Raw genomic sequence first — 24,647 nt, 5'->3', positions numbered from 1 at the left:
AACAGCCAGCTCAAGTGACACCCAACAATCCCACCCACCGATCCACAGGGGCTCTTTTTACCAACCCAACCTGGGTACATACATATGTACATATATGTGTTTATCCTTTTTGTCGGCTGATTTGCATTTAATTTCAATGATTTTTTGAGGACTCGAAACCAGCACACACACACATATACATATACGCCTCCAAAGTAGCTTTTTGTGTGCAGTCAGTCACACCACCCACACCACCCACGCCTTTTCCCGCCCACCGGACTTTTCCCTGGCCAGACTGTTTTTGTTTGGCTCTGTTTTGTTTCGTGTTCATCGCTTAAGCTGCTTTAAATTTATTGGTTTGCACAGTTTAAGCGATTTTCGTTTTGTATTTTCCCATTTGCAGAGCGTTTTGCCATCCCATCCCGAATTTCCAAAAACCGAATACCGTATACCGCATACCATCCTATACAGCACAACTACTCTCATTCTTTTTTGGTCCTCGGTAACCATTACCAATGGATACAACTTGCCAATTATGTTCGTTCTCTGGCCAATAGACTGGACCCCCCCCCCCCCCCCCCTATAAGCCCCCTTTGAAAATACAATCCCCCCCCACCCACCAGCGAGTATGCAACTGCTCATATTCGCGTGGCATATGCCAATGTCGAGTGTTGGCTGTTGTTGTTGGGCACTATAGATGGTTCCTACATCCCATACAAAAAAGCAAAAAAAAAAAATAGGAATACTTTCGGGGCGCTTTAAGCCCCGCTCATTTCATGGGAGTTTCCTAAAGGGGGGGGCCAAGGGGGTCCAACGTCAGCATTGTCGCCAGCGCTAAATGTGGCATTAAAATTTTCGACCAACAAAACTAGTAGAGTCCGCGGTGGAAAAAAGTAGAAGCTGCCCACTAGAGATGGCCACTATCTAGAATTTTTTCAACACGACCCACTTTGACAAAATAGAGGTCCAATAAAAAATATTTTGAATTATTAAACTGTGCCTTTTAAGGACTTATAACCTATTATCTTAAAAGGCTATAAAAGGTTATAAGCAGACTTCGGGTTATATGAATAACCCATTTTGAAACATATGATTTTTATGTTACTTGATTGGTTAAGGCCTCTTGACACTTGCGCTTTTTTTTAACTAACTGCATTTATTTTAAAAAAGTCATGATAATTTTTGGGAAAAAAAGTATATATATAGTATTTAAAGGTTTAATGGAAAAAGATTTTTTGAATATTGCTTATTGTTTTAATAAAATATAGTTGTTTTCGGGATCAAGGCTTGTTTTTAGATTTATATAATACCAACTGGTTTAGGTTTACTAAAAAAAGACGGAAAGCTTTTCAATAAAAAGTGCGATGGGACACGAAACCGCGGCTTTTTCCACCTCTAATGGCAACGCACAAATTTTGTGGGTGGTGGGTGGGGGGCGGAGAAAGCGGAGAAAGCGGAAGGCCATACACAACTGCTAACTGTACAGTAAAAATATGGCACGCTAGCTTCTCTGCGCTTTTCCCTGTCGGTATGTGTGTGTCGCATTGTTGTAGTTCATATACTTACACAGACATCCAAGGGCATAAAGGGTAGTCAGGGTAACATTTTTTTTAAGTCTTGGGAAGTATTTTCATCTTTACGGTTGGTGGTTTTGAACATATGTTTAGATAAACAACATAGCCTATTAGTATTTTATATTCCAAGGCTTACGTAGTCCTTAGTGCTCTTTAATCTTATTTTGATCTATTAAATTCTTAATAATACTACTAATATCTTATAATCTTGGAGATATAATATTGGAGCCTATGGTAAGACGACATCTATAGATAGATTCAAACACAGACTCATTTCTTGGCCTGTTCTGTTAATTTTTTTTTAAGGATTTCTTAGAACCTATCAATCTTTGAGACCTTTAAGCTAGGGTATTAACTGGCTGACCCATCGCTCTATGTCGTTTTACAGCAGTTCTCGTTGATAGTTTGCCGCGGCTGCTTCCGCACTTAGCAGTACTTTGGACTAATTTTTAATGCCGCTCATATTTTGCGCACAGGAGCAGCCGAAAACCGAAGGACTAACTGTGCATCTGCCCCTGCATGGTAGTGTGAGTGCGATACAGGTGCCGGTAAAAGTAATTGGCCAAAAGAGTGCCATCAAGCAGGGCGACACGATAGTATTCATCACCCGGCGATAGTTTTTCCTTCATCCTTCCCCCTTTAAAAATAGGGAAAAAAATGATATAGCGTTACTGCAATAAGTTATACCTGGAACTTTGTTTAGCTGGCATCAAAGGAACTCCAACAATTTAGATAATAAATTATATATTATAGTCTTTATAGAAACACTTCCGTTCTATTAAAACTCTAAAAGTAAATTTTCTTAAAAATATTGTGTTTCTTGACGTTGTACTAGCTAAAATATATTAAAAAAGATTTCTTAATAATACTGTAATGATAGTACAAAATTAAAACAGAATTTTTAAGGTAATGAAAAACAAATCTTTTAAAAATTACATGGATGTATCAAAATCAGAGTATGAAACATCACTGTGAGGACATCCTTTTTAGGCGTATGAAGAAGCTTTATTGACGACCGATTTTGTTGATCCTTTTCGCGGTGCAGGAACGGGGATTCCCCGACTAAGTGGCACTGTGCTGGGCCTCAAAATGCGGCAAGTACTGGGTGAAATCATTTCTGCAGACACTGCGTTGGCGACTTATGCATACATTTGTCTTTTTCAAGAGGGGAGGGGAGTTGGGCGGAGGACTGGGCTGCGAAAAAAAGACAGCGTTTTGTGCGGCTCCTGTTTTTGTTGTTGCCATTTTTGTTTTCTGTTTTTTATTTTTTGTGTCATTTTTTTTTTTTTTGCATTTTGCTGTGGCTGCGGTTGACTCGAGATATTTATTATTGTTGCTGAAATTGCTGTGTATCCTCTCGCCGGGAGTCCCCCTTTCCCTTGGACCTCCCCAGGGTTGTCCTGGTATTTTTGCTGCTGCTGGTGACGCATTTAAAGCTTTTGCATCATATAAATAAAAAACTAGCAAAGCGGAACAAGAAACATAAAATGAAGCAGCCGAGGCGGCCAGAGGAAGATGTTAAAAAAGACAAAGGCTTCGTGGGAAGGGGTTTGGGAAGGGGTTTGGAAGGGGTTGGGAAGGGGTTTGGAAGGGGTTGGGAAGGGGTTGGGAAGGGGTTTGGAAGGGGTTTGGAAGGGGTTTGGAAGGGGTTGGGAAGGGGTTGGAATAAGGACTTTAAGCCTCGGCCAGCGTGGCGAAGAAGAGCATCTGTGATGCGCCAATGCTTGATTTATTGGACTCTGGCAACCCTTATCCGCCGCCGCCCATTCGGCCACGCCTACTTACTGCGAACAGGACCCGCATTTATTGTCATCCCACCTCCATTTCCACCAGAAATAAATAATCCTTTGGCTTGGCTTTTGAATTTATTATGTTTGTTTTTGTTTCGCTCATTCTGTTTTTTTTTTCTTTTGGTTTTTTTTGGCTTCCTCATCGATAGTAGGTTTGATTATTATTATTATAGATTATCAATTTTTCATAGGTTTTAGTTTGGTATTCGTTTTTGCTTTCCTTGGGTTTAGTTTTCTTTTTGTAGCTTGGTATCTCATTATCGTTATCGTTATGCACCTGTATATCTCATATTTAGCCTACAGTTAACATTATATATATTTAGTATTATAATGCAATGTGCTTATGATGGCTCTCCCATTCACCTCCAACTCGATTCTCAAGTTTAGACACAAAATAATTATGATGGGAACTTACTTAGGTCACACATTTATGCTATTTTACATTTAATCGAAGACGTTATCGCAGTATTAACAATCGATATTTTCTAGTTTTACTTTTCGCTATAAGTATTATTAGTTTGGTATAAGACTTGTTTTTTTTTTTTTATAGCAGCTTAAGGGTTGACAAGGAAATGTTTCTCATAAATATTATGGGTGACAAAAAAAATCTTCAATATCTATAGGTTAATTATTATTTGTATATCTAAGTGTATATATATTGCACGTATCTTGTGTGTTATTTTCCGCAATGCTTTCGCTCGTTAACACGTCTAATTGGAATAACAATTCTCCTGGGCCTCAAAAAAAGGATATGCAAACACACACACGCACACACACACAAACGCAGGCCAACACAGATACTACTCATACACCTAGAAAACAATTTGCTTGGAAAGATTTTTCATTTGCAAGAACAAATCGGTTGTTTTGCTTTGTTTTGTTTTGTTTCATTTGATTTGCGTTTTGCGGCAAATTGTTTGGACAAATTGTTTCAATTTACATTTAATTCTCTGTTAGATCGAATTGCATTTCGGAGGCTGACTTATAAATATAGTTGGGTTAGTTTTGGGCTTCGCTATAAAATGTACACGGTAGTTTACCTTTGTTTTACATTTCAGATAAGCAAGTTAGTAATTGATAAGAGTTGTCCACCTGTAACCTGTTGATATGTACAGCCTGCAGTGCGGGTAAAAATGGGCGGGAAGAATAGATATAGCCACGGCTATAGGCCATGGCATACCGCCCATTCCACCCAGATCTGTGAGTTTGTGGCATTGCAAACGTTTTATCACATATTTATCCATATAATAATAGTGTGTGCTCCGTATATAGCGGACTCGTATAGTTTCACTCGATTTATAAAATAAGTACAAATGTTTGTTTTTGCTTTTGTTTTTGGTTTTTCGTTTTTGCTAGCTTTAGAATAGCTATCGTAGATACAAAGATACAAGATACAGTGGCATTAATTGACTAGACTGGCTATGCATATGGATGTATGCATATATACTATATCCATCTGGCTAGGTAATGCAGATTATGTCTCTGCTTTTGTTTATTTTCACATATATATAGATGTTTGTATAAATTGCATCTTTATTAATTGGCCAATAAATATCCCAGTTATTTATGAACTATCAACTATGATAAAAAAAAAAATTCTCTTTCGTACATATAGCTATATGTTTATATATTTAACTGTCACATATACAAATACAAATAGAAATAGAAATACAAATACGCTTACATTGGATTTTGTCTATGCCGTCGTCCATATGTGTTCACTTTATGATTTACACACATTTGACTCGAAATTTGATATAATAATTTAGTGTTCAATCCGCAGTCCGCATTTTGTATTTGTGGATTTAGCATTTCGCATTTTGCATTTCGCAGTTCGCAATGCGCAGACTGTCACTGCCCGCGTTTCACATTTAATGCAAACAGAACGAAATGGCAACACAAACGTAAACAACTAACAAACAAATGTAGTTGGGCCCTCGGGCGAAGGATATGCAGGATGCAGTATCCTGGTTGCAGGATTAGCCTAGGGTTCAGCATTTTTCGGGAAGGGGGATGCGAATGGCAAGAAGGGTTCCAGTTCCCGGTTCCAGTTCGAGCGACATCAACAGAATCTCAGATTTCGCAGGATGATAGCAGAACCCGCCTTTTCACTCTACATAAACACCGAGTTTATCTTTAGTAGATAACGGATACACTGGCGAAGTCAATAATCGGAATGGATTTAATGGCAGGGAAAGATGATGCTTGAATTCGGTTCTTGAGATGTAGTCTGCAGTTCTCTGAAAGGAAAAAGAAAGAAGAAAGGTGCATGGTAATGATCAGTATTGGCAAAGTATTTTGGATTTTCATTTAAGTGGACATATAGCTGCAATATCGCAGCCAAACCGAACGTAAAACCAAAAGCCAAGAGATCTTAAAAAAGATTACAAAAAGTTCACCAACAGTGAAATCCCCAAGTTTGGCTGAAGTTTCTTCAGTAGCGAACCGCCCGTGACTTTTGGAAGCCTTTTAAGTTTCAACTTTAAACTGATTCGAAACGCAACTTGTCAAGTAATAAACAAACTGCTCAGTCGAAAAACTTGAGAAGCAAGCCCGTTTAGCTCGTTGAATTGGCAGTTCACAGGGTCTCCAACTAGTTGAGCTCTTCAAGGGACATTCGCCATTTTTATATGTATGTAGGACCTCAACCCCCCCCACCTATATATCTATTTGTCTGTGTGTTTACAACAATAAAACGCTTCGTTGTCATAGCTCAAGCAGATTGATGTTCAACACAGCATTTTCCCGACTCTGGGCAAGGACGAATAGGAGAAGAATGACTGTAGAGGGGGGGAGGGGGGTGGAGATGTCCCCATCACAGGATGATGACGATGTCATCATCGCAACAAGCAACATTCGAGTGCACTTACATGCCTATCTATCGTATATATCGTATATCTATATGAACAGATATATCTGTGTGCGCCCATCTCCCCTGACATTGGTATGGCGGGTGTCCTGGATGTCCTGGATGTCCTGAATGTCCTGGATGTCCTGGATGTCCTGGCTGTGCTCTGTACTCTGCACCGACTGTCCTGAACTGGTCGAGCAAGTGCAGTGCAAAGTTGCCGGCGCCTTGATTTATGTCCCAGTTGAAGGTCTGTCTCTGGACCCCCGAATCCCTATATCCCCCCCCCCACTCTACTACGCCCCTGCCTCTGCTTTGGATTTTCGGGCATGGCAATCTCTCTATGGAGTTTACTTGAATTGTGTACACACTCGCGGCTTGTTTGTGCTTTTGATTTGATTTATATTGCCGACTCAAGAGCATGAAGATGTTGTTGATGTGGATGGAGATGTGAATGTAGATGTGAATGTAGATGTGAATGTGAATGTGAATGCTGATGTGAGTGGAGGCCAGGACTTTCGCTACGGCGATGATGATGATCTCTGTCTGGTGTCGGCCGGTGTGTGAGATGATCGGTCTGGATTTGTGAAATTTGAACCAGATTCGCAACGACACAACCGACTGGGAAGCACTTAGGCGGCCATAGAACCTGGCTCATGTGATTTGCATGTGTCACATCAGGTCGCATCTCGAATCCCCCATCTCGAATATCCCATCTCCCCATTTCGAATCTCTCAACTCCCATCTCGCACGCACTGGGGTAGCTAAAAAGTTTCTGGCAACTGAGACAATTCGAGAGCCTCGGGCATAGGCGATTTTTCAATTAGTTGGCAGCAGTCAGCAGCCCCCCAGCACTCGACTTTACTCCACTTTGCTACAGTTTGCTACACTCCCCAACAAAACACACTGACATCTACAAATTTCGCAGGGCTTTGGGCCATGAGCCCAGGCCAGAGGAACTCAAATCCTACATAATTAAAATACTTAAAGGCTTTAAAGGCAGCAGCAAAGTTTTTAACTTTTAAATTGTTGAGCCCGGCCCATGTTACCTTTCGAAAAACCCGCCTCGCCCTGCCCTTATTGAGTTTCATTGTAGCATACAAAAGGGCGCACATGTGTAGAAATGTTTTATGGGTTAAGAGGAGTTCGGTGGAGGTGGCAGTTGGTGGAGGTGGCTGGTGTGGGCTCAACTCACTAAGCTTACTTAAGCATTTTTGCCTCGGCCTCGACTGTGCGTCAGTCTCAATCTCAGTCTTCAGTTAGCGGCCAAAATCGCGTTGATAAAGTTGTTCCTTTGCTCCCCTTTTTAACCTCCACCCATTAGGACCCAACACCCATCTACATACCTTGAGCAACCATTTACGCCTGAACTCTGAGTTATCGAGACTGACAGGCGGCGATGGAGGTGGAGGCCTTTCCTCCAACCCCTTTTATAAAGCCGAAACTCCCTGGGCAGAAATTACCTGAATTGATTTATTAAAAGACGTCTGCCACATTTCAACATGTTAGCCTTTTAATTTAGATTTAATTAGCCCTCCCTAGTTAATTAATATTATATGGCACCTGGTACATTTATCATTTTTATGGTTAGGTAAAGAATACCAAACAATAAATATAGTCACATAGTAATATCATTTGTCTTTCTTTCTCCGATTATTTCTCCTCCGTTGGTCACGTCAAAGACCTATCATGTCCTAAATCCGCCCCCACCTAATTATAAATCCCTAGAACTTTTATCATTTTTATGGTTTGATAAAGAATACCTCTTTCATTCTCTCTGATTATTTCTCCTCCATGATCAATGGCCATCAAAGTCCTATTCAGAAACCACCCCACCGAATTACCCATCTCTAGTTAACTAATACTATATAATTAGAATCAAGACACCATTGGTCACGACAAAGACCTATCATATCCTAAATACACCCCCACCTAATTATAAATCCCTAGCTAACTAATATTATATAATTATAATAGTCACATCAAAAACTTGTATAATTTTTATGGTTTGATTAAGAATACCTAACAATCACAAAGCAATATCATTTGTCTATCCTTTTCTGATTATTTCTCCTTCATTGGTCACGGCAAAGTCCTATTTAAAAACCTCCCTACCCAATTACCCATCTCTAGTTAACTAATATTATATTATTATAGTCATGACACCAAGAACTTTTACCATTTTTATGGTTTGATAAAGAATACCTAGCAGTATATATCATTACAAGGCAATATAATTTGTCTACCGTTCCCCCCTGATTATTTCTCCTCCATTGGTCACGTCAAAGTCCTATTCAAAAACCTCCACACCCAATTGCCCATCTCTAGTTCACTAATATTATATTATTATAGTCATGACACCAAGAACTTTTACCATTTTTATGGTTTGATAAAGAATACGTAGCAGTATATATCATTACAAGGCAATATCATTTGTCTACCGTTCCCCGTGATTATTTCTCCTCCATTGGTCACGTCAATGACCTATCCTATCCAAAATCCGCCCCCCAAAATAATCCCTTGGCCCGCATTGCTCATACGCCCGGTGTGCCTGCGCTTGACTGTGTGCCATTCGACTCATTACAGGCGACGTTAATTGACAGGACACCCACATAGATTTTCATAATTTTTGTTATTAGATAAACACAACACACAACGCACACCAAAGTTAGCAGTCGTTTGGGTTGGGGTGTTCAGTGGGGGTCATCTGGGTGCATATTTTATTAGGTTTGTGTTTAACCCGAGGTCGACTCGTTCCCTTTTTTTGCTATCCCATCCCTTTCTATACTTTACCCAACCAGCAGTTTTAGTATCCCCCATTTCATTCCCCTCCATTTCGACCTCGGCTTAACGATTTTGCTTTGTCATTTGGTCGTTTAATTATGTGCATGGAAATTTATGTGCGACTCCTTGACTTTAAATGAAGTGTAAGGACCAATGCCAATCCTTTTGCGCCGCCAGCTGTTGGACTCCCTATGGCAACTGCTAAATCGACCCCGACCTTGGACCTAGACTTCAACTGTGGCCCTTACTTTCAGTTATTTATGGTGGCCTCGAGTCTGATAATACACAGAAAAGTGCACAGAAACCGGGTGGGCACAAAAAAAAAAAGGGGCAAAAAGTGGACTGGGACAGAATGGCAGAAGAAGGAGGAATCGGTATATAGGCTGATTAAATTTTGTATTAGCCCAATAAATTCTCGACCAGGCAAATATGTATAAAAATGCCCTATGACACGCAAATGGACGTCGCTTAACGCGCCACTGGCCGTTGTCATATTTCAGGCGCACTCGACCAGAGTCTTATAGCCATTGTGGTCGGCTTTTAATTTATGTCGCTGGTAATTTGCCAGAGATTTCAGCACAGTGGTGTGGGAAGGGTTCGCAAAAGGGGGGCATATGATGAGTAAGCAGTAGTGATTCAGGGGGGGGGGATGACTCCGATAAAGATGATGGAGCATTACCTCTTTGGGAGAGGATTATTCCGGATGGGTTCTTGAAAAAGGAAGGAGTACTCAGTGCATAGATGTGTGGAAATTCCCCTCGTTAATAACGCAAGTTAACCATCGCTTTGGTTTGGCCCATGGCTATTTGGCTATCGGTTGGCTGGGAACACTTACTCTGGGAATAATCTGCAAAAATTCCTTACTTCACCGGGCGCCATCACAAAAATACCCCTCTACCCACTCTAATCGAGTCTTTTCAATTTGCAACTCTCTCAATTGCATTTCACTTTTCGCATCCACGTTTTTACAGCTCGCCGTAGTCGTCGATGATTTTATTTATCGCCCTTCACTTTCCCATGTTTGCTTTGGCTCTGGACCCTGGCTGAACATTTATCACAGCTTTGCAGGGGTACGGATATGGTATGGTATGATATGGTATGGTATGGTATGGTATGGTATGGTATGGTATGGTATAGCTATGATATATGTATAGATAGATGGATGGACGGGGATGGACAGCTACATCTACAGCTGCGGGGGAACTAGAACGCTGATTCGGGACTCCAATTTAAGCTTGTGAATGGCAAATGGGGAAAATGGGTGGAAATGGGAAATCCGGCGGTGTGGCCACCTAGTCCATGTTGGCCTCGCGTTAATTACGCGACTTTTGCTGCGGTCGCCTATTTGCTGATTGCATGACAGCGTCAACGTTGGCCGAGGCACGCACGACTTGCGCCCTCTAGTGGCTGCCGCATGGGGTAGTCAAACCCCCCCCCCATATACACACATCCTCATCCGATTCTCCGCCTGAAGCTCAGCGGCTCATCTGCAATGCTCACATCGCTTCCAGAGCTGAGTTAGTCACGCCAATTTTATTGCATTCCTGTTCCTGTTCCTGTTCCTGTGTCTCTTCCTCTTCCTGCCATAGGCGTTTGCCAAGGGGGGGGGGGATTGGGGGCCTTAAGGGGGCGTGGTCACGGCCATTCACGACTATCAGTCGCAACAATAGCGTTGGCAGTTTTCGGATTTCAAGCGGAACAATTAAGTTAACGATCTGCGGACGAGTGCCAAAGCGCCAAAGAGCAAAGTGCGCCTACAACATGGTCCACCCTAGAGGATTCGAGTGGGAAAAGGGGGCGTAGGGCTGTGGGCGTGGCTGGACGAAACCGGGGGAACGTGTTAAGCCAGCCACATTGGCGACCATCGCACGTTCATGTCGCCTTTTGCCAAACGAAGAGTGGCTTTAAGTCTTTAAGTGGACTCAAATTGCTGCATCCTGCCCGCCGGCCACTGGCTGTCCTTCAATTAGCCAAAGAAAAAGAAAAAAAATTGGGGGTAAAAAATGAAACTGATTAAGTGAATAGGCCATCTAATGTGGCCAGCAAGGAGGGCCATGCAAATGCAAACAGAACCGGCTCAGTGCACAAAAAAAAAATGTTCCCTCTTTTTTCCTTTCCTTTCTTGAACTTTTTAGCCCGGCCTGTGATACTGATTCTGTTTCTGATTCGACCTCTTATTCAACTGCTGCTGCTCCTCAGACGAGAAAGGACTTAAAAGTAAACAAAGTTTTAATTTCCTTCAATGATTTCTCTGGGCATTTGTTTTAGGCCGCCCAGGATCCGAAAGCCTTTCCCCTGGCCCAGGAAGCCAGGAGGAAAGGAACCCCCGGTCGGCCTCATAATCAAGTTAGATAAATCTAAATCCTTTGCGATAAGCGGCTGAAGAATAGCCTGGCTCCTGGCTCCTGGCTCCCAAGGACTCCCCTCTTCCGCTCCCAAGGACTCCCAACGTCTCCATCAAAGTTGCTCCGTCTGCTCTTGGCTGCAAGGCTAAATGGGTTAGGCGATTGGGTGGCCCGGGGGCACAGGACTTCGGACTCCGGACTCCGGACTCTGGACTCTGGAGTGGGTCTCCCCCACCCACCTACAGCAGCTCCGGCTACGAATTAGAGTGCCACAGTCGGGCGAGTGAATAGAATTTGTAATTTCCGTTTTCGTTTTGTATGCTAACCCGACAAACCACCCTGCAGCACACTCTTAAAGCGCTCCACAATGAAACTGTATCCGAGAACTGATGTTGGCTGCACTGCAGCACGGTTTCTGGTCCTTCAAGCAGTTCAATTGCTTTCGGGGGCCCCGGCGAATTGGTTGGGATTGGGCTGCGTGGAATACTTATGACGATGACTAAACACTTTGCTGGCCATGTTTGCGATTGCATTTAAAGATGAGAGGCCATTGAAACCGTTTTCCATTTGCCGACTGGCCGCATTTTGTGGCACTCTGGAATTTTGAGACTAGAACTTGAGAGCTGAGCAGGTGTCGCTTTACTACAACTTACACCGCAAAAAAAATGTTTGTAGTGATAGGTGATTATCCGGCTCGAAGGACCAGTTTATAAAACTATTATTAGCGCAGCAGAAAAATTCTCAGCTTGCTATGAAATATATATTTTCGGATTATATGTAATTTAATATAGCTTTGTTATGTGACTAATTTCAATCAAAATGTAATATGTTGGTTAGGCCAAGCCGGCTCGTAGGACCAGCTTAAGGAGTATAATACTCGGAGCAGAAACAATTGCAGCTTGCTCTTAAGTAGATGTTTTTCGGTAAACACTATTTATATAGCTTTGTGATATGGCTTATTTTAAGGACACAAAATCTGCTGGTTAGCCGTATCCGGCTCGAAGGACCAGTAGCTAAATAATTTGGTCCCAGGTCAAAAAGGATGTGTAAAATGGTAAGATTTTGGCCAGGTTAAGTTACCTACCTCCGGTAGTCAGTGCAGGAGACCTCCGCCTAATTGCCCTTCCGCCGTTTCCGACGCCTTCGCCAGGCCACGTGGCCAAGGAGCTGGGCCAGTCGGTTGGCCAAAAGACGGACATGACGCCACTCCGCACAGCTGGCCACCGCGATGAGCAGCATCGAGTTGATCCCGAGGGCCAGCGAGGCCGCCGAGCTGCCCAAGTTGCCCTTGGTCAACTGATCAGAGCAGCGGCCAATGGAATCGATGTCCAGCTCGCTCATCACCCGCCCGTTGACCTCCAGCGGCGATATGCAGTAGTTCTTCTGCAGGAAGTCGCTCAGATTGTGTGCACCCTCGGCCAGGGGTCCGTCCAGCAGGGTGTGGATGTGACAGCCGCAGGGAAAATGATTGCTAACCAGCTGCAGGTGCTCCACCCCGTCGACGATGATCGCATTGGGATCGGGCGTCTCCAGCACATGGTTACCGAAGAACTTTAGGTGCTTGATGGCCGCCGTGCTGGTGAAGTTCAGTTCCTCGATCGAGTCGATTTTGTTGTTCAGGATCTGCAACGTCTCCACCTGGGTGAGTCCGGTGAAGGCATCTGCGCAGATCACCCCCAGATCCGATTCCTGCAGGGTGAGCAGCAGGACATTGGAGAGCCCACGGAATGTGAAGGGTGCCACCTCCTTGAGATCCATGTAGGCCAACTTTAGAAGACCCACTGTGTCCATGCCGAAGAACGCGTCTTGTTCGATGCTCCGGATGCCCGATGGCAGGATCAGATGACCCACGTTGGTCAAACTGGAGAAGGCCGAGCTGTCGATGCGGATCAGCGGATTGTTGGTCAGCAGGATCAGCTTGATGTTCGAGGTGCCGGCGAAGGCGTTGCCCTCGATCCGCTGGATCTGATTGTGGCTCAGCAGGATGGTGGACAGATTCTGCAGACCGGCGAACGCGAACTGGGCCACCATCTGGAGCGGCGTGTACTGGATGGAGAGCTCCTTGAGGCGTGGCAGGCCGCGGAAGGCGAACTGCTTGATCCGCGTGATGTTGTTCCCGTCCAGCGAGAGCTTCTTCAGCGCCCGCAAGCCGGCGAACGAGTCCGGCTTGATGATCGGAAAGTTGTTCTTGGTCAGCGCCAGGTTCTCGACCGTCGCCGGCAGCTGGCGCAGGGGGATCTGCTCGAGGCCACCCGTGTTACACAGCACCTGGGGGTAAAAAAGGGGGTTTCTCTTGAGTCAGGGGCTTATACAGGTCTATAATATAAGAGGTTTCCTCCAAACAAATCACCTAGTCGAAAAACACAAATAACTTCCTATTGAAAACTAACTAAAGAATGGATATCTTATAATCATTTCTGGCCTACACTTTTAAGAAATAGTTATTTTAAGTGTTCACCAGTAAAAGTATTATAGTTAACCTTCAAACTACAAACGAAAGTTAGAGTTTACTATCGAATTGTTAACGTTTACCCATCTTGCTGCGCTATAATTCCCAACAAGTTCTAGCGTTGCATGCATGATGATCTGACTTCGAGTTTGCTAAAACTTCTCACTATTAAACTTCACCTTTTGAAAACATAGAGTTAATGTATTGAAATCCCTCGAAAATAAAGCTTGTTAGAATTAGGGATTAATTAGGTATCTTAAAAATAGAGAACTACGAAAAAATAGGGTCACCACATATTTTATATTATAATTTGATCATAGAATATTAATTTGTATTAAAATACATTTTCGAATAAATTTCGGTTTCAGTTTAAACATTCTTATTTATGTCAGAAAAAGGGCGAGCTATATTATTACACAAGTCAAAATAATATTAATCAACAAGAATTTATAATTTGTAATATCGAGGGTTTTTTTAATATGAATAATATCAAATTTATATGATTAACTTTGGTATGAATATTATTAAACAAGCATTATATTAAACTATATGATTATTTGTTTTACGCAATAAAATCGAAATTACATAAAACATTTTAAATCAGAATTGTTCAATGCGATCGTCACAGTTTTGGTGACTCGTTAAGAGGTGTTTCCTTTGATTAGATTACCTCTTGGCCGGCAAAAAACCTGGCTATTTGCCTTTCACTAGCATGCTCTACCCGGCTCCAGCTCACATTGTTTGGGTCACCTTTTGATGTTACATTTATTCAGCCGCCAGATGGATGGAGGTGGAGACCCCGACCCCGAAAGTTGTCAGCTTTGTCAGCGGACTCATCGACTCATCAAAGGTTTTCGCTCTTAATCAGTTTGTGTTTTCTTGCTTTATGACATTTCCCCGCCCGCTTTTCCCGTGGGCGCCATTGATAGCTCCTCCGCAGCCTTCTCCATGGCAACTGACAGCCGTTGGGCAATCAGATCAGACGCCACATCGAGTGAGGGATGCAGGATGAAAGGACGAAGGACGCAGGACGCAGGACGATGGGCCAAGGAGCTCGGAGCCCGGAGTAGGACTTTGTTTGATGCGTGGCGCGAAAATTGAATTTGTGGCTTTATTGCTCAAAATAAAATTAAATCGAATTCTTGTTTTTTTGGCGGCGGAGCGAGTCCGTGGTTACTAGCGACGATATCCTTGTCTAGCATTGTTTTTCGCACATCCTTCGCCCTCCGTCTTCCTTTTCGCCCTCATCCTTGTCTTCGTCTTTGGTCATTCTGCTTTGTGCCTTCATTTTTTATAACTTTTATGTGCTGATGTGTGCCGTTTTCCCGCCCGGCATTTTCTTCTGTTTACACTTTGAGAAAAAAGTTATAGTGCCTAAAATAACCCTCTGAGAATTACTTTAGAATAATTATACTTATTACTTAAACTTTGCATTTTCTTTTGCTTACACTTTGAGAAAAAAGTTCGAGTGATTAAAATAACCCTCTGGAAACCTTTACTTATAACTTGAACTTTGAACTAAGGAGATATGTTATCACAGTAAATGAAAGTGAAATGAAAAAATGTGTTCTAACGCTAGAGAAGGACCCCTGAAAATGTTCTAAAATTAAAATAGATAATTACAATTTGTTTTTTTTTTGTTAAAAATATTACTTTGCACTTATAAGATAAAAGTACTTTTGAGTTCGTATATAACCAGCACATTTAAATTTATAATTTCTGCGCACTTTTTACCAATTTAATTTACATAGAAAATAAATTACATGTCCGAATATTATTTAATGTCCGTAATGCTTTCTCCTAATTGAAAATAAGCCTAATAGTTCAACAGTTTTAAAAAGGTATATTAAAAAAGAGTACTAAGAGTAAAGAGAGAGAGTTTTCTGTAGTAGTTAAGATGACTAATTTGTTGTGTATAGATGTTCTATATATATTTATTTTTAGATCATCATTAAGGAATACTTTTGTAATAAGAAAAAAATATTATTTTCATTAACTGATTAAAAGTGAAAATCATTTTTCGAGTGTATGATTTGGGCCTGGTGGTCTGGAGTCTACAGGTCGCCAAGTAACTGTGCATAACTGTCCATCGCCTGTCACGTTCCTCTTGACCCCGCCCACAGCCCAATTCTTCTTCTACCTTCCGTACCTTCCGTACCGCCCGATAAACCCCCATCCACCCACCTTGGCTGCACTTCTTGCGTAACATTTGCACAATTTTCATACGCTTCACCTTTTTAAATGAACGAATTAAAAGTTTTCTTTCCTTGGCTCTCCACTTCTTTGGGAGAGAGGTCCTTTCCCTTTCGCCCGAGCAATCTACCCCACTGAATTGTTATTTTTGCCTCAGTTCCGTTACGTTCTGTTTCGGTTCTGTTCTGTTCCGTTTAATGAAATTTCGTTTCTATGCATTCAGAGTTGCGAATTCAAGCGACACGGTTAAAAAGTCCCTTGTTCGCTGAACTTTAACTGGCACTGTCGGTGGAAAAGAATCAGGATGGGGATGGGGGGCTATGGCGATGAGAGTGGGTAGGATGGCAAGAATGAGGTGGCGAACATGGGGCCTGACCCCAAAAAGTGTGCTTCACTTTAGTTACCTTTTTTTTTTGGGGGATGGGGGAGGGGGGCCTGAACTAATTTCGCCTCTTCAATACAGTTAACTGGGTGCCTCAACCCAAAAATTGAAAAAAAAAAATCAAAATAAAATAGAGCAACCTAAAAATAAAGAAGTTGCGACCAGAGCTCTCCAAAGTGGAGAGCGGAGAGAGATAAGTGGAGAACGAGAGCTGAGTAAATCATTGCATTGTCTATAATCCGGAATAATGAAATCACTTAAGTTCTCAATTTGCTAGAAATGACGATGCCAAGTTCCCACTGGTAATAAGGATGCGCATTAAGCGTGCTCCAAAACTCTCGCGGGACACCATTGAATACGGCCACACACAAAAATGCGGGGGGAGAAAGGCGCCTGGAGAAAGGAGCTCTGCAAGTACAGCAGACGCAGAAACAAAAGGAAAATAACCATTTTCCTGCATTTTCGATTAATTTTCTACGCTCATCACTGTGCCGAGGAGGCCGACGAGCAGCTGTGGCCATTGCCTGACCACCAGTTCCCCAGAGATCCTCCCGATTCTCCAGCTCCAGCTCCTTCTACTGCATCTGTTCCAGCTCTTTCTCCCGTCTTCAGTACACCCCCCCCCCACTCCCTTGACCACTGCCACTTCTGGAGCTCCTGATGATGATTCTGCATACAACTCGACCGCACTGTGGAGCCAAGTGGCCTAACCATCTTGAGATTATGAGTCTGAAAACCTTCGTGAGCCGGCCAGTTGCACTTGTGCTTAAGCTCGCTTAAATGTTAAGTGGTATGGTCTTTCGCCAGCCAAAAACTAAAAATACCACTGTTTTACAAAATAAAACAAGAACGAAACTTATCTTCTGCTTACCGCAGCATTTATATACTTGCAGATATCACTAAAATGTATTGGTAAATATACTTCTCTTTTAAAATATCATATAAGGTTATTTTTATAAAATCTTGAAAAATATATGATATCATGGGCGTTTTTTCTTGTACTGTTATAGCCGCAGTGATAAGAAAACTTTAAAAAATTTTAAAATTACCTTTTCGGTTTTTCTGATAGCTCTGCAAAAATGCAATTAAATTCATTTTGCTTCGTGCAAGCGATAGCTTTTTTTTATCGACTACCGGGGAATATTTTTACTGCAGTGTTTTTGTTTCGCCTTTTTTGGTTACCATTCTTGCGTTGTTTTGTAATCCTTTAAACTACTTGGTTATGTTAAATGATTTTCTAGCGGTATAACAAACTGTTTTATAATACTTAGCCTAATTTAAAATATTGGTTTTAACTTATAAATCCCTATATAAAGTAATTACTTAATGTCCTGATCTATAGTAATGCCATCCCCACCTAACTCCTGAAATATATTTATATATATTCAACATCAATGATCCAATCGCATTATACAAAATTAAAAAAAATCTTGCTACAACCAACAAAAATCATGTTGAAAGAAATATATTTTAAAACCTATGCTAAGCTAATTTAAATATATTGTTACTAAAATGTTAGTATGCTGTTAATATAATATGCAATCGGCCGCGTCATCGATATTGTTAATTTCAAAATGATCCCCTCAGTGTGCACTTGTAATTCCCAACTGCTTCTAGCTCATTCGAACGATAATGTGTTAGTGCATGTAGAGTGATTACTTATCGATAACATATCCAAGTATGTACTTTAATAATTAAGATAAATAGTTCTAAGTAAATTATATCTAGGCTACTTATCTTAGTGTTGCATAAAAAAAAATAAAAAGTGATATATGAATTCTTAGCTTATAGAAGATTTCTTAAGTTTTAAAATATAGTTAGCTACTATCCAAAAATGTTTATTCCTGCAATTATCACTTTTCTTTCCGCAGCACTTTTATACCATATATGAGACGTTCCATATCACAGTACCACCTTGAGATCAAAGCACATCGTTTCCAAGATTTATCCTCATACCTATGTCAATAATACTACCTCTTTCTTGTCTGATATCCACGTAAGATAGTGTATCTTTATATATATAGATGCTATAATCTTTCGTGCCGCGTAGTCAAGACCACTGTGCAGCGTTGCCACCCCTCCACAAACCCCCAAAAACAGTCCCCCCCCGTAATTCCCGGCACTTGGCCCTGGGAGTACAAGTAGATTGTTAAGCTTACTTGAGTCTGGGACAAGCAGATGCACTCGGCTGGGCATGATTTGGATGTTTCGGTTTGTTGCGAGTTCCACAGGCAGACGACAACGGAGAGCGCAATTATGAGCACCAGCCAGGAATTGCACATTTCACGTTGTTGCTGACACGACAGTTTGGCGGCGTAATTGAGCTCTATTCTCTCTTGTCCGGCTGCCCAGCTCTGCTCTGCTCTGCTCTGCTCCTCTTTGTCCCGGGGTCCTTGCCCAGATTCTGCTGCTTATCCTGGAGCGGGGACTTCCTCTTCGACGGGGGTGGGGGGGTCCAAAAGTATGCCTCACCTTGTAGTATCGCCGGCCAGCTTCGCAGATTCTCGGCTGCCGCTTTTTGTTGCCTACTTTTTTGGGCTCTACTCTTCGCTGGCCCCTTCTTCTGCTGCTTCTTCCACTTCCACTTCTTCGGCTCTTTCCTTAGTTATTTATGTTTTTATATTGCGTTATTTCATTTAAACTTTCCCTTCTCTTCGTCTTCGTCTTCTCCCCTTTATTATATATTCTTAAGCTTTATCATATTTATTTACGCTTCTTCTTCCGGCTCCTGTTCCTGTTCCAGTTCCAGTTCCAGCCCCTTTCTGCTACGCTCTGCGGGGGCGTGGCATGCCAATAACTGCAAGAGATGGAAAAGGAAAGATATAGATATAGAGTCTGTGGAGTGAATTTGGTTGGGTTAAAAGGTGGACTGGTGTCTTGGTAGGCGGAGATTGGGGGATTTTTGGTAGAGTTCGAGTTTGCAGTTCCAAAGTCCAAAGGCCGAGAGAGTGAAGCAATGCGACACTTAAAAGTTATGACTTACTCGAACTAAATGTGAATACAATGCTCTTGCAGTATATAAACACGCTTCCAGTATATAGATAGTGAAATACACACATGTGTTTGGGCTTTGAATAAACCACTAAAATATTGAAACGTGAGCATAAATTATATAAAACTGGAATGAGACGGACCAATTATTTCTTTGACAGCCACGAGATTCATACATCAGTTATATTATAATTAAACGTAATAGATCCTCCCAAAACCCATGCCAAACGTCAATTTAAGGCATCATTTTCAGTTAATCGAATGTCTGGCTTGCGTAAAAACAAACATGCCATAATCATTTGGTGGAGTTGAATAAAACTACAATACACGTACTTAAGGTAAATGATAAATGGTAGTTTAATATTACAAATGAATGGGAAAGTTGTAACAACGAAATGTAAAAGTTGGTATTATTCATGAGCCATATTAAGAACAAATGAGTTAATGATTTTTATAGGAATCTTCTTTTCAGTTTCGAGTTTCAAGCTTTTTTGACTAGATATCTAATTGTTAAAGTTAAAAACGTTCCTAAATTTAAAAAAAAATACAAAGAAGAGCACTCATTTTATTTGTCAAGTTTTATATAAAAATCATGGAACAACGAGAGTATGAAACTCAAATTTTTATGAACTTTGGAGCTTTGAAAATTACTTAATCGTAACCCCTAGTTAAATATGATGAACTACCAATATTAACTTGGCATCTTAGTAAGTTTTATTTGTCGTGTTATAAAATAATAAAATTAGATTTTATTAGTTTTAATTTAAGATCAATAGACTATTAATAAAATAATGTATGTAGTTTTTTGGCTGCTATAACAAAACTAATCGTCAGATCGAAGAATGCCATACCTCGTTGAACTCGTTGTTTAATTTCCAATCGATTGGCATTCTAACCTGAAAATTTTTCATTTTTTGCCATTTTTCGAAAAAAAGTGATGAAACCCCTACAAAAATTGAGAAAATTGGTCAAAAAATAAATTTTTTAAAAAGTGATGAGGATCGTTAGCATTTTAAGCAAGCTGTTCAAAACAGTCGGTCTTTTAGCTGTACGCCTTAATTTGGCTGAGCTACGATGGAAAAAACGAAAAAAATTTTCGCATTTTTGACAAAAATCTGAATTTCTTATTTTTGACAAAAATTTGAACCCTTTTTTTTCACCAAAAAAGTTCAGTTTTTTGGCTGCCATAACAAAAGTATACGTCAGAATGAGGAATGTCATACCTCGTTGAGCTCGTTGTTTAATTTCCAATCGATTGGCATTCTAACCTTAAAATTTTTCATTTTTTGCCATTTTTTGAAAAAAAGTGATGCAACCCCTACAAAAAATGAGAAAATTGGTAAAAAAATAAATTTTCCTAAGAATGATGAGGATCGTTAGCATTTTAAGCAAGCTGTTCAAAACAGTCGGTCTTTTAGCTGTACGCCTTAATTTGGCTGAGCTGCGATGGAAAAAGCGAAAAAAAATTTCGCATTTTTGACAAAAATCTGAGTTTTGCATTTTTGACAAAAATTTGATCCCTTATTTTCGACATAAAAAATCAGTTTTTTGGCTGCCAAAACAAAAGTATTTGTCAGAATAAGGAATGTCATACCTCGCTGAGCTCGTTGTTTAATTTCCAATCGATTGGCATTCTAACCTGAAAATGTTTCATTTTTTGCCATTTTTCGAAAAAAAGTGATGCAACCCCTACAAAAAATGAGAAAATTTGTCAAAAAATAAATTTTCCTAAGAATGATGAGGATCGTTAGCATATTAGGCAAGCTGTTCAATACAGTCGGTCTTTTAGCTGTACGCCTTAATTTCGCTGAGCTACGATGTAAAAACCGAAAAAAAATTTCGCATTTTTGACAAAAATCTGAAAGTCGCATTTTTGACAAAATTTGAACCCTTTTTTTCACCAAAAAAGTTCAGTTTTTTGGCTGCCATAACAAAAGTATAAGTCAGAATGAGGAATGTCATACCTCGTTGAGCTTGTGGTTTAATTTCCAATCGATTGGCATTCTAACCCGAAAATTTTTCATTTTTTGCCATTTTTCGAAAAAATGTGATGATCCATCTACAAAAAATCCAAAAATGGGTCAAAAAATAAATTTTCCTTAAAATGATTGGGATCGTTAGCATGGCAAGCAAGCTGTTCAAAACAGTCGGTCTTTTTGCTGTACGCCTTAATTTGACCAAACTACGGCTGAAAAACGGGAAAGAAAAATCGCATTTTTGACAAGAAGTGAATCTCGTAATATTGACCAAAATCGGATTCCCATTTTTTCACCCTAAAAATGTGGTTTTTTGTCTGCTATAACAAAACTAATCGTCAGATCGAAGAATGCCACACCTCGTTGAACTCGTTGTTTAATTTCCAATACATTGGCATTAAAACCTGAAAATTTTTGATTTTTGTCATATTTTGCAAAAAAACACGATGCACCCCCTACAAAAATCTATGATAAATGGAATATTTTGCTGTCGTTTTAAGTATTATACCTCTTAAAAACGATTATTTATATTAAATAATTATTAAAAAAAAAACACTTAAAATAAAATGAAGCTTAACCCCTGGTTAAAATTGAAGAAATAGCCAAGATCAACTAGGTAGCTGTGTGAAGAAGGACTTATGTTAAATATACCAATGTATCTGTATCTGTGGTCATTTCCCACGTTCGAGGCTTCACTGTGGACAGGCCGCAGGTGGCATTAAATCGCTTCTCTGATGGTCGGCCTGTGGCAGGCTCAGTCTTTCCGGCCTTGTCCGCTCAAAGCCTTCGACACATGCAACATTTATGGCCGGATTAGAAGACAGCTTGAAGGAGGGGCCAGGGCGGGGTGGTGAGGTGACAGGACAAGCGGCAGGACAAATGCCAGATGTGACAGCCGAGATGGAAGCCCGGCCTCAGGATCTTAGCAGTTTGCGGATAGAGATGCAGTTGCAGATGCAAAATGTTCGATGCAGATGCCTCGAATTGAGCCAGCTCCGCACTGGTCTCTCGCAAATAGCTGCTTGTTAATCATTTATAATAAATAATGCCCAGGTAGGAGTTAAGTTGCTGCAGCATCAGCATCACCGGTAGCAGCAAGAACAAGGATGAACAAAGCCAAAGCAATATAATAACTGAAATTACTCTAAAGAGAATTTCCAATGAGGCAATGTCGCTTGCACTTGCCACTGCCACTTGGAAAATGGGTTGAAATGGGTGGTGCTGGCGGTGGGCCGGTGTGGCATAGTAGAATAGTAGAATGGTGGGTTGACACAGCTTGTTTGAAATGTTTAAATGCACAAATCAAATATGCAAGCAGTCCGAACTGCTCCGAACCAAAACTCCGAGCACGGCCAGCACGGCTGAGAAGAGCACCTGATGTTAAAGGAGTTAACCTCCCCTCTTAACCCCTAGTTGCCCCTCAGAACGACCCGTGTCCAAATCCTTGCAGCAGCAGCAGCAGCATCGGCTTTTAATTGGACACCGAGGATGGCAAAAAGGAGCTAGCTGGCAGGGGCGGCAGGACATCTGAGGATTTGAGCCTTGGATGGAGCGGGCAGCATCAGCACAATAATACTTAAATAAGCGCAGGCATAAATGCGTGACATTATAATTGAAAACCAACAAAGCAGGTCAAGCGAAATGCAAAAGGCGCTGTGGAAAAGCTGGGAAAGCTGGGAAAGCCGGGAAAGCCGGGAATACGCTGGGAAAGATGGTGTTTCTGAGATGCCTTGACTAATGTAATTCACAGATGCATTTGCAAGCACAAGCTTGGGGGGGATTTTCGAAATTCTAGCTAGCTACTTTTAAATAAGGCTCATTGAGCGAGATACAAAGTAGTGCCTTTCAGTTCACTTAGCAGCTTCAAATGAATTGTGAAAGGGATTTGTGCACCCCTAAATTAGATCACAAGCATTACAAAGTTATTAAATTAATTATTAAAAATATTTGTGCACCTATCAATAAAAAAAAACAAAATTAAATCACAGGTGAAATCATTAAAAAATTAGTTACTTAAATAAATTCCCCATAAAAACACCTAGGAGCATAGGAATATTAGCTATTAAAAGTAAATTTAATCACAAATAAATGCCTTGAAATATTATAAAATTGACAATTATCTTTCTTAAAATATTTAATTTGGAAAGAGGATTTCTTCTTCTATCAATTAAAAACATACGTATGTATGTATGACTTTAAATATTACACAATTTTTGATCATCTTGCTTTAAACATTCTTTTATAGGCAGGCAATTTGCTAATGACTAAATATAAGAACTATTAAAGAGGAAATCTATTTGAAAGCCACATTTTTAATGTTGAATGAAAATATATATCAACATTTATTAAGCGTTTGTTTCATGATAATTTACTTGTTTATAATTTTTAAAAAATATATAGTTTAGCCCTCAAAATACCATTTTATTGTCACAAAACAAATCCGTTTGCTTTTCGATTAAACCGCTTTAGTTTGGCAAAAAAAAAATTGACTTTTTCCGTGGGAAGTAGAGCGCGAGATATTTGTCTTTCTCAACTTACAGACGGTTCTTTTGCCTATTTTGGAAAATCGCACAAGAATGGCGGGGATTTGTTTGCCACTTGCTGGCGATAAATACATACATTTTTTACCAGATTCCTGGCTACCTTTTCGGCAAGTGCAGTTGTCAGTTGCAAAAAAAAGGACTCGCGACTTGCCATCGCCGTCTCTTTCCGTGTCTCTATATCTATCTCTATATCTCTACCTATCCCCGTCTCTATCTCGCTTTTTGTCTGAATCTGTTCCCGTCCCATGCAATCGCATTACTTTGCGTTGCCTTCATCTAAAAGGATAAAGCAAAATAACAAATGCCAGCACAAACTCAAATAATGTACAGACAATTGTGTAAGCAGACGACGGCAGGATGGCAAAGGCAAAGGCAGCCAGGACTTGGACCAGGACTCCATCGGATCCATCGTAAGTGAGTTCTATCTACTCACGTGTACATATGTGGCATCAGGACAATGGCAAAAGGAATCGCAAATGTGGCAGAAGGAACTCAGAAGGACGAGCTCAGCATGGGAGTCTGCGATATGGCTTAGCATCCACTTGGAGCAGGAATCAAGCCGGGACATCAATGCCTTTAAATAAGCATGTGGAATATGCGGCCACCAGGACTCCGGAAGGACCTTCTGCAGGATACCCCCAACCCCCCTCCCCTTCAAGGCCCATTGATGACGACATCGTCTGCCCTGTGCAGCTAATCAATCAATTTCATTAGGCATTTTATTTCATTTACACAGGGTGAACCAAGGTCCAGACAGAAAGCTGAACTATTACCAATTTAGCATTTTTTTAAA

The 24,647-nt window shown here is 40.9% G+C and overlaps 1 protein-coding gene across 1 annotated transcript in view; it reads right to left on the bottom strand.

The window, feature by feature from the left end:
- Positions 1–3,435: 3,435 nt before the first annotated feature.
- The window catches only part of LOC108018973 (chondroadherin), a 34,468-nt gene continuing 13,256 nt past the window's right edge, over positions 3,436–24,647 (bottom strand). Inside the window, exons 3-5 of the mRNA XM_036819920.3 lie at positions 18,504–19,141; positions 12,405–13,588; positions 3,436–5,583 (exon numbers count right to left, since the gene is read on the bottom strand). Of these exons, the coding sequence (XP_036675815.1) occupies positions 12,434–13,588; positions 18,504–18,626 (1,278 nt within the window). The 5' untranslated portion in view covers positions 18,627–19,141 and the 3' untranslated portion in view covers positions 3,436–5,583; positions 12,405–12,433. The remainder of the gene's footprint in view (positions 5,584–12,404; positions 13,589–18,503; positions 19,142–24,647) is intronic.

The sequence above is a fragment of the Drosophila suzukii genome, chromosome X (genome assembly GCF_043229965.1).
Source record: "Drosophila suzukii chromosome X, CBGP_Dsuzu_IsoJpt1.0, whole genome shotgun sequence".
Classification (NCBI taxonomy): Eukaryota; Metazoa; Arthropoda; class Insecta; order Diptera; family Drosophilidae; genus Drosophila; species Drosophila suzukii.
The sequence above is the reverse complement of the archived record's forward strand: the minus strand, read 5'-3'. Positions and strand labels throughout refer to the sequence as shown.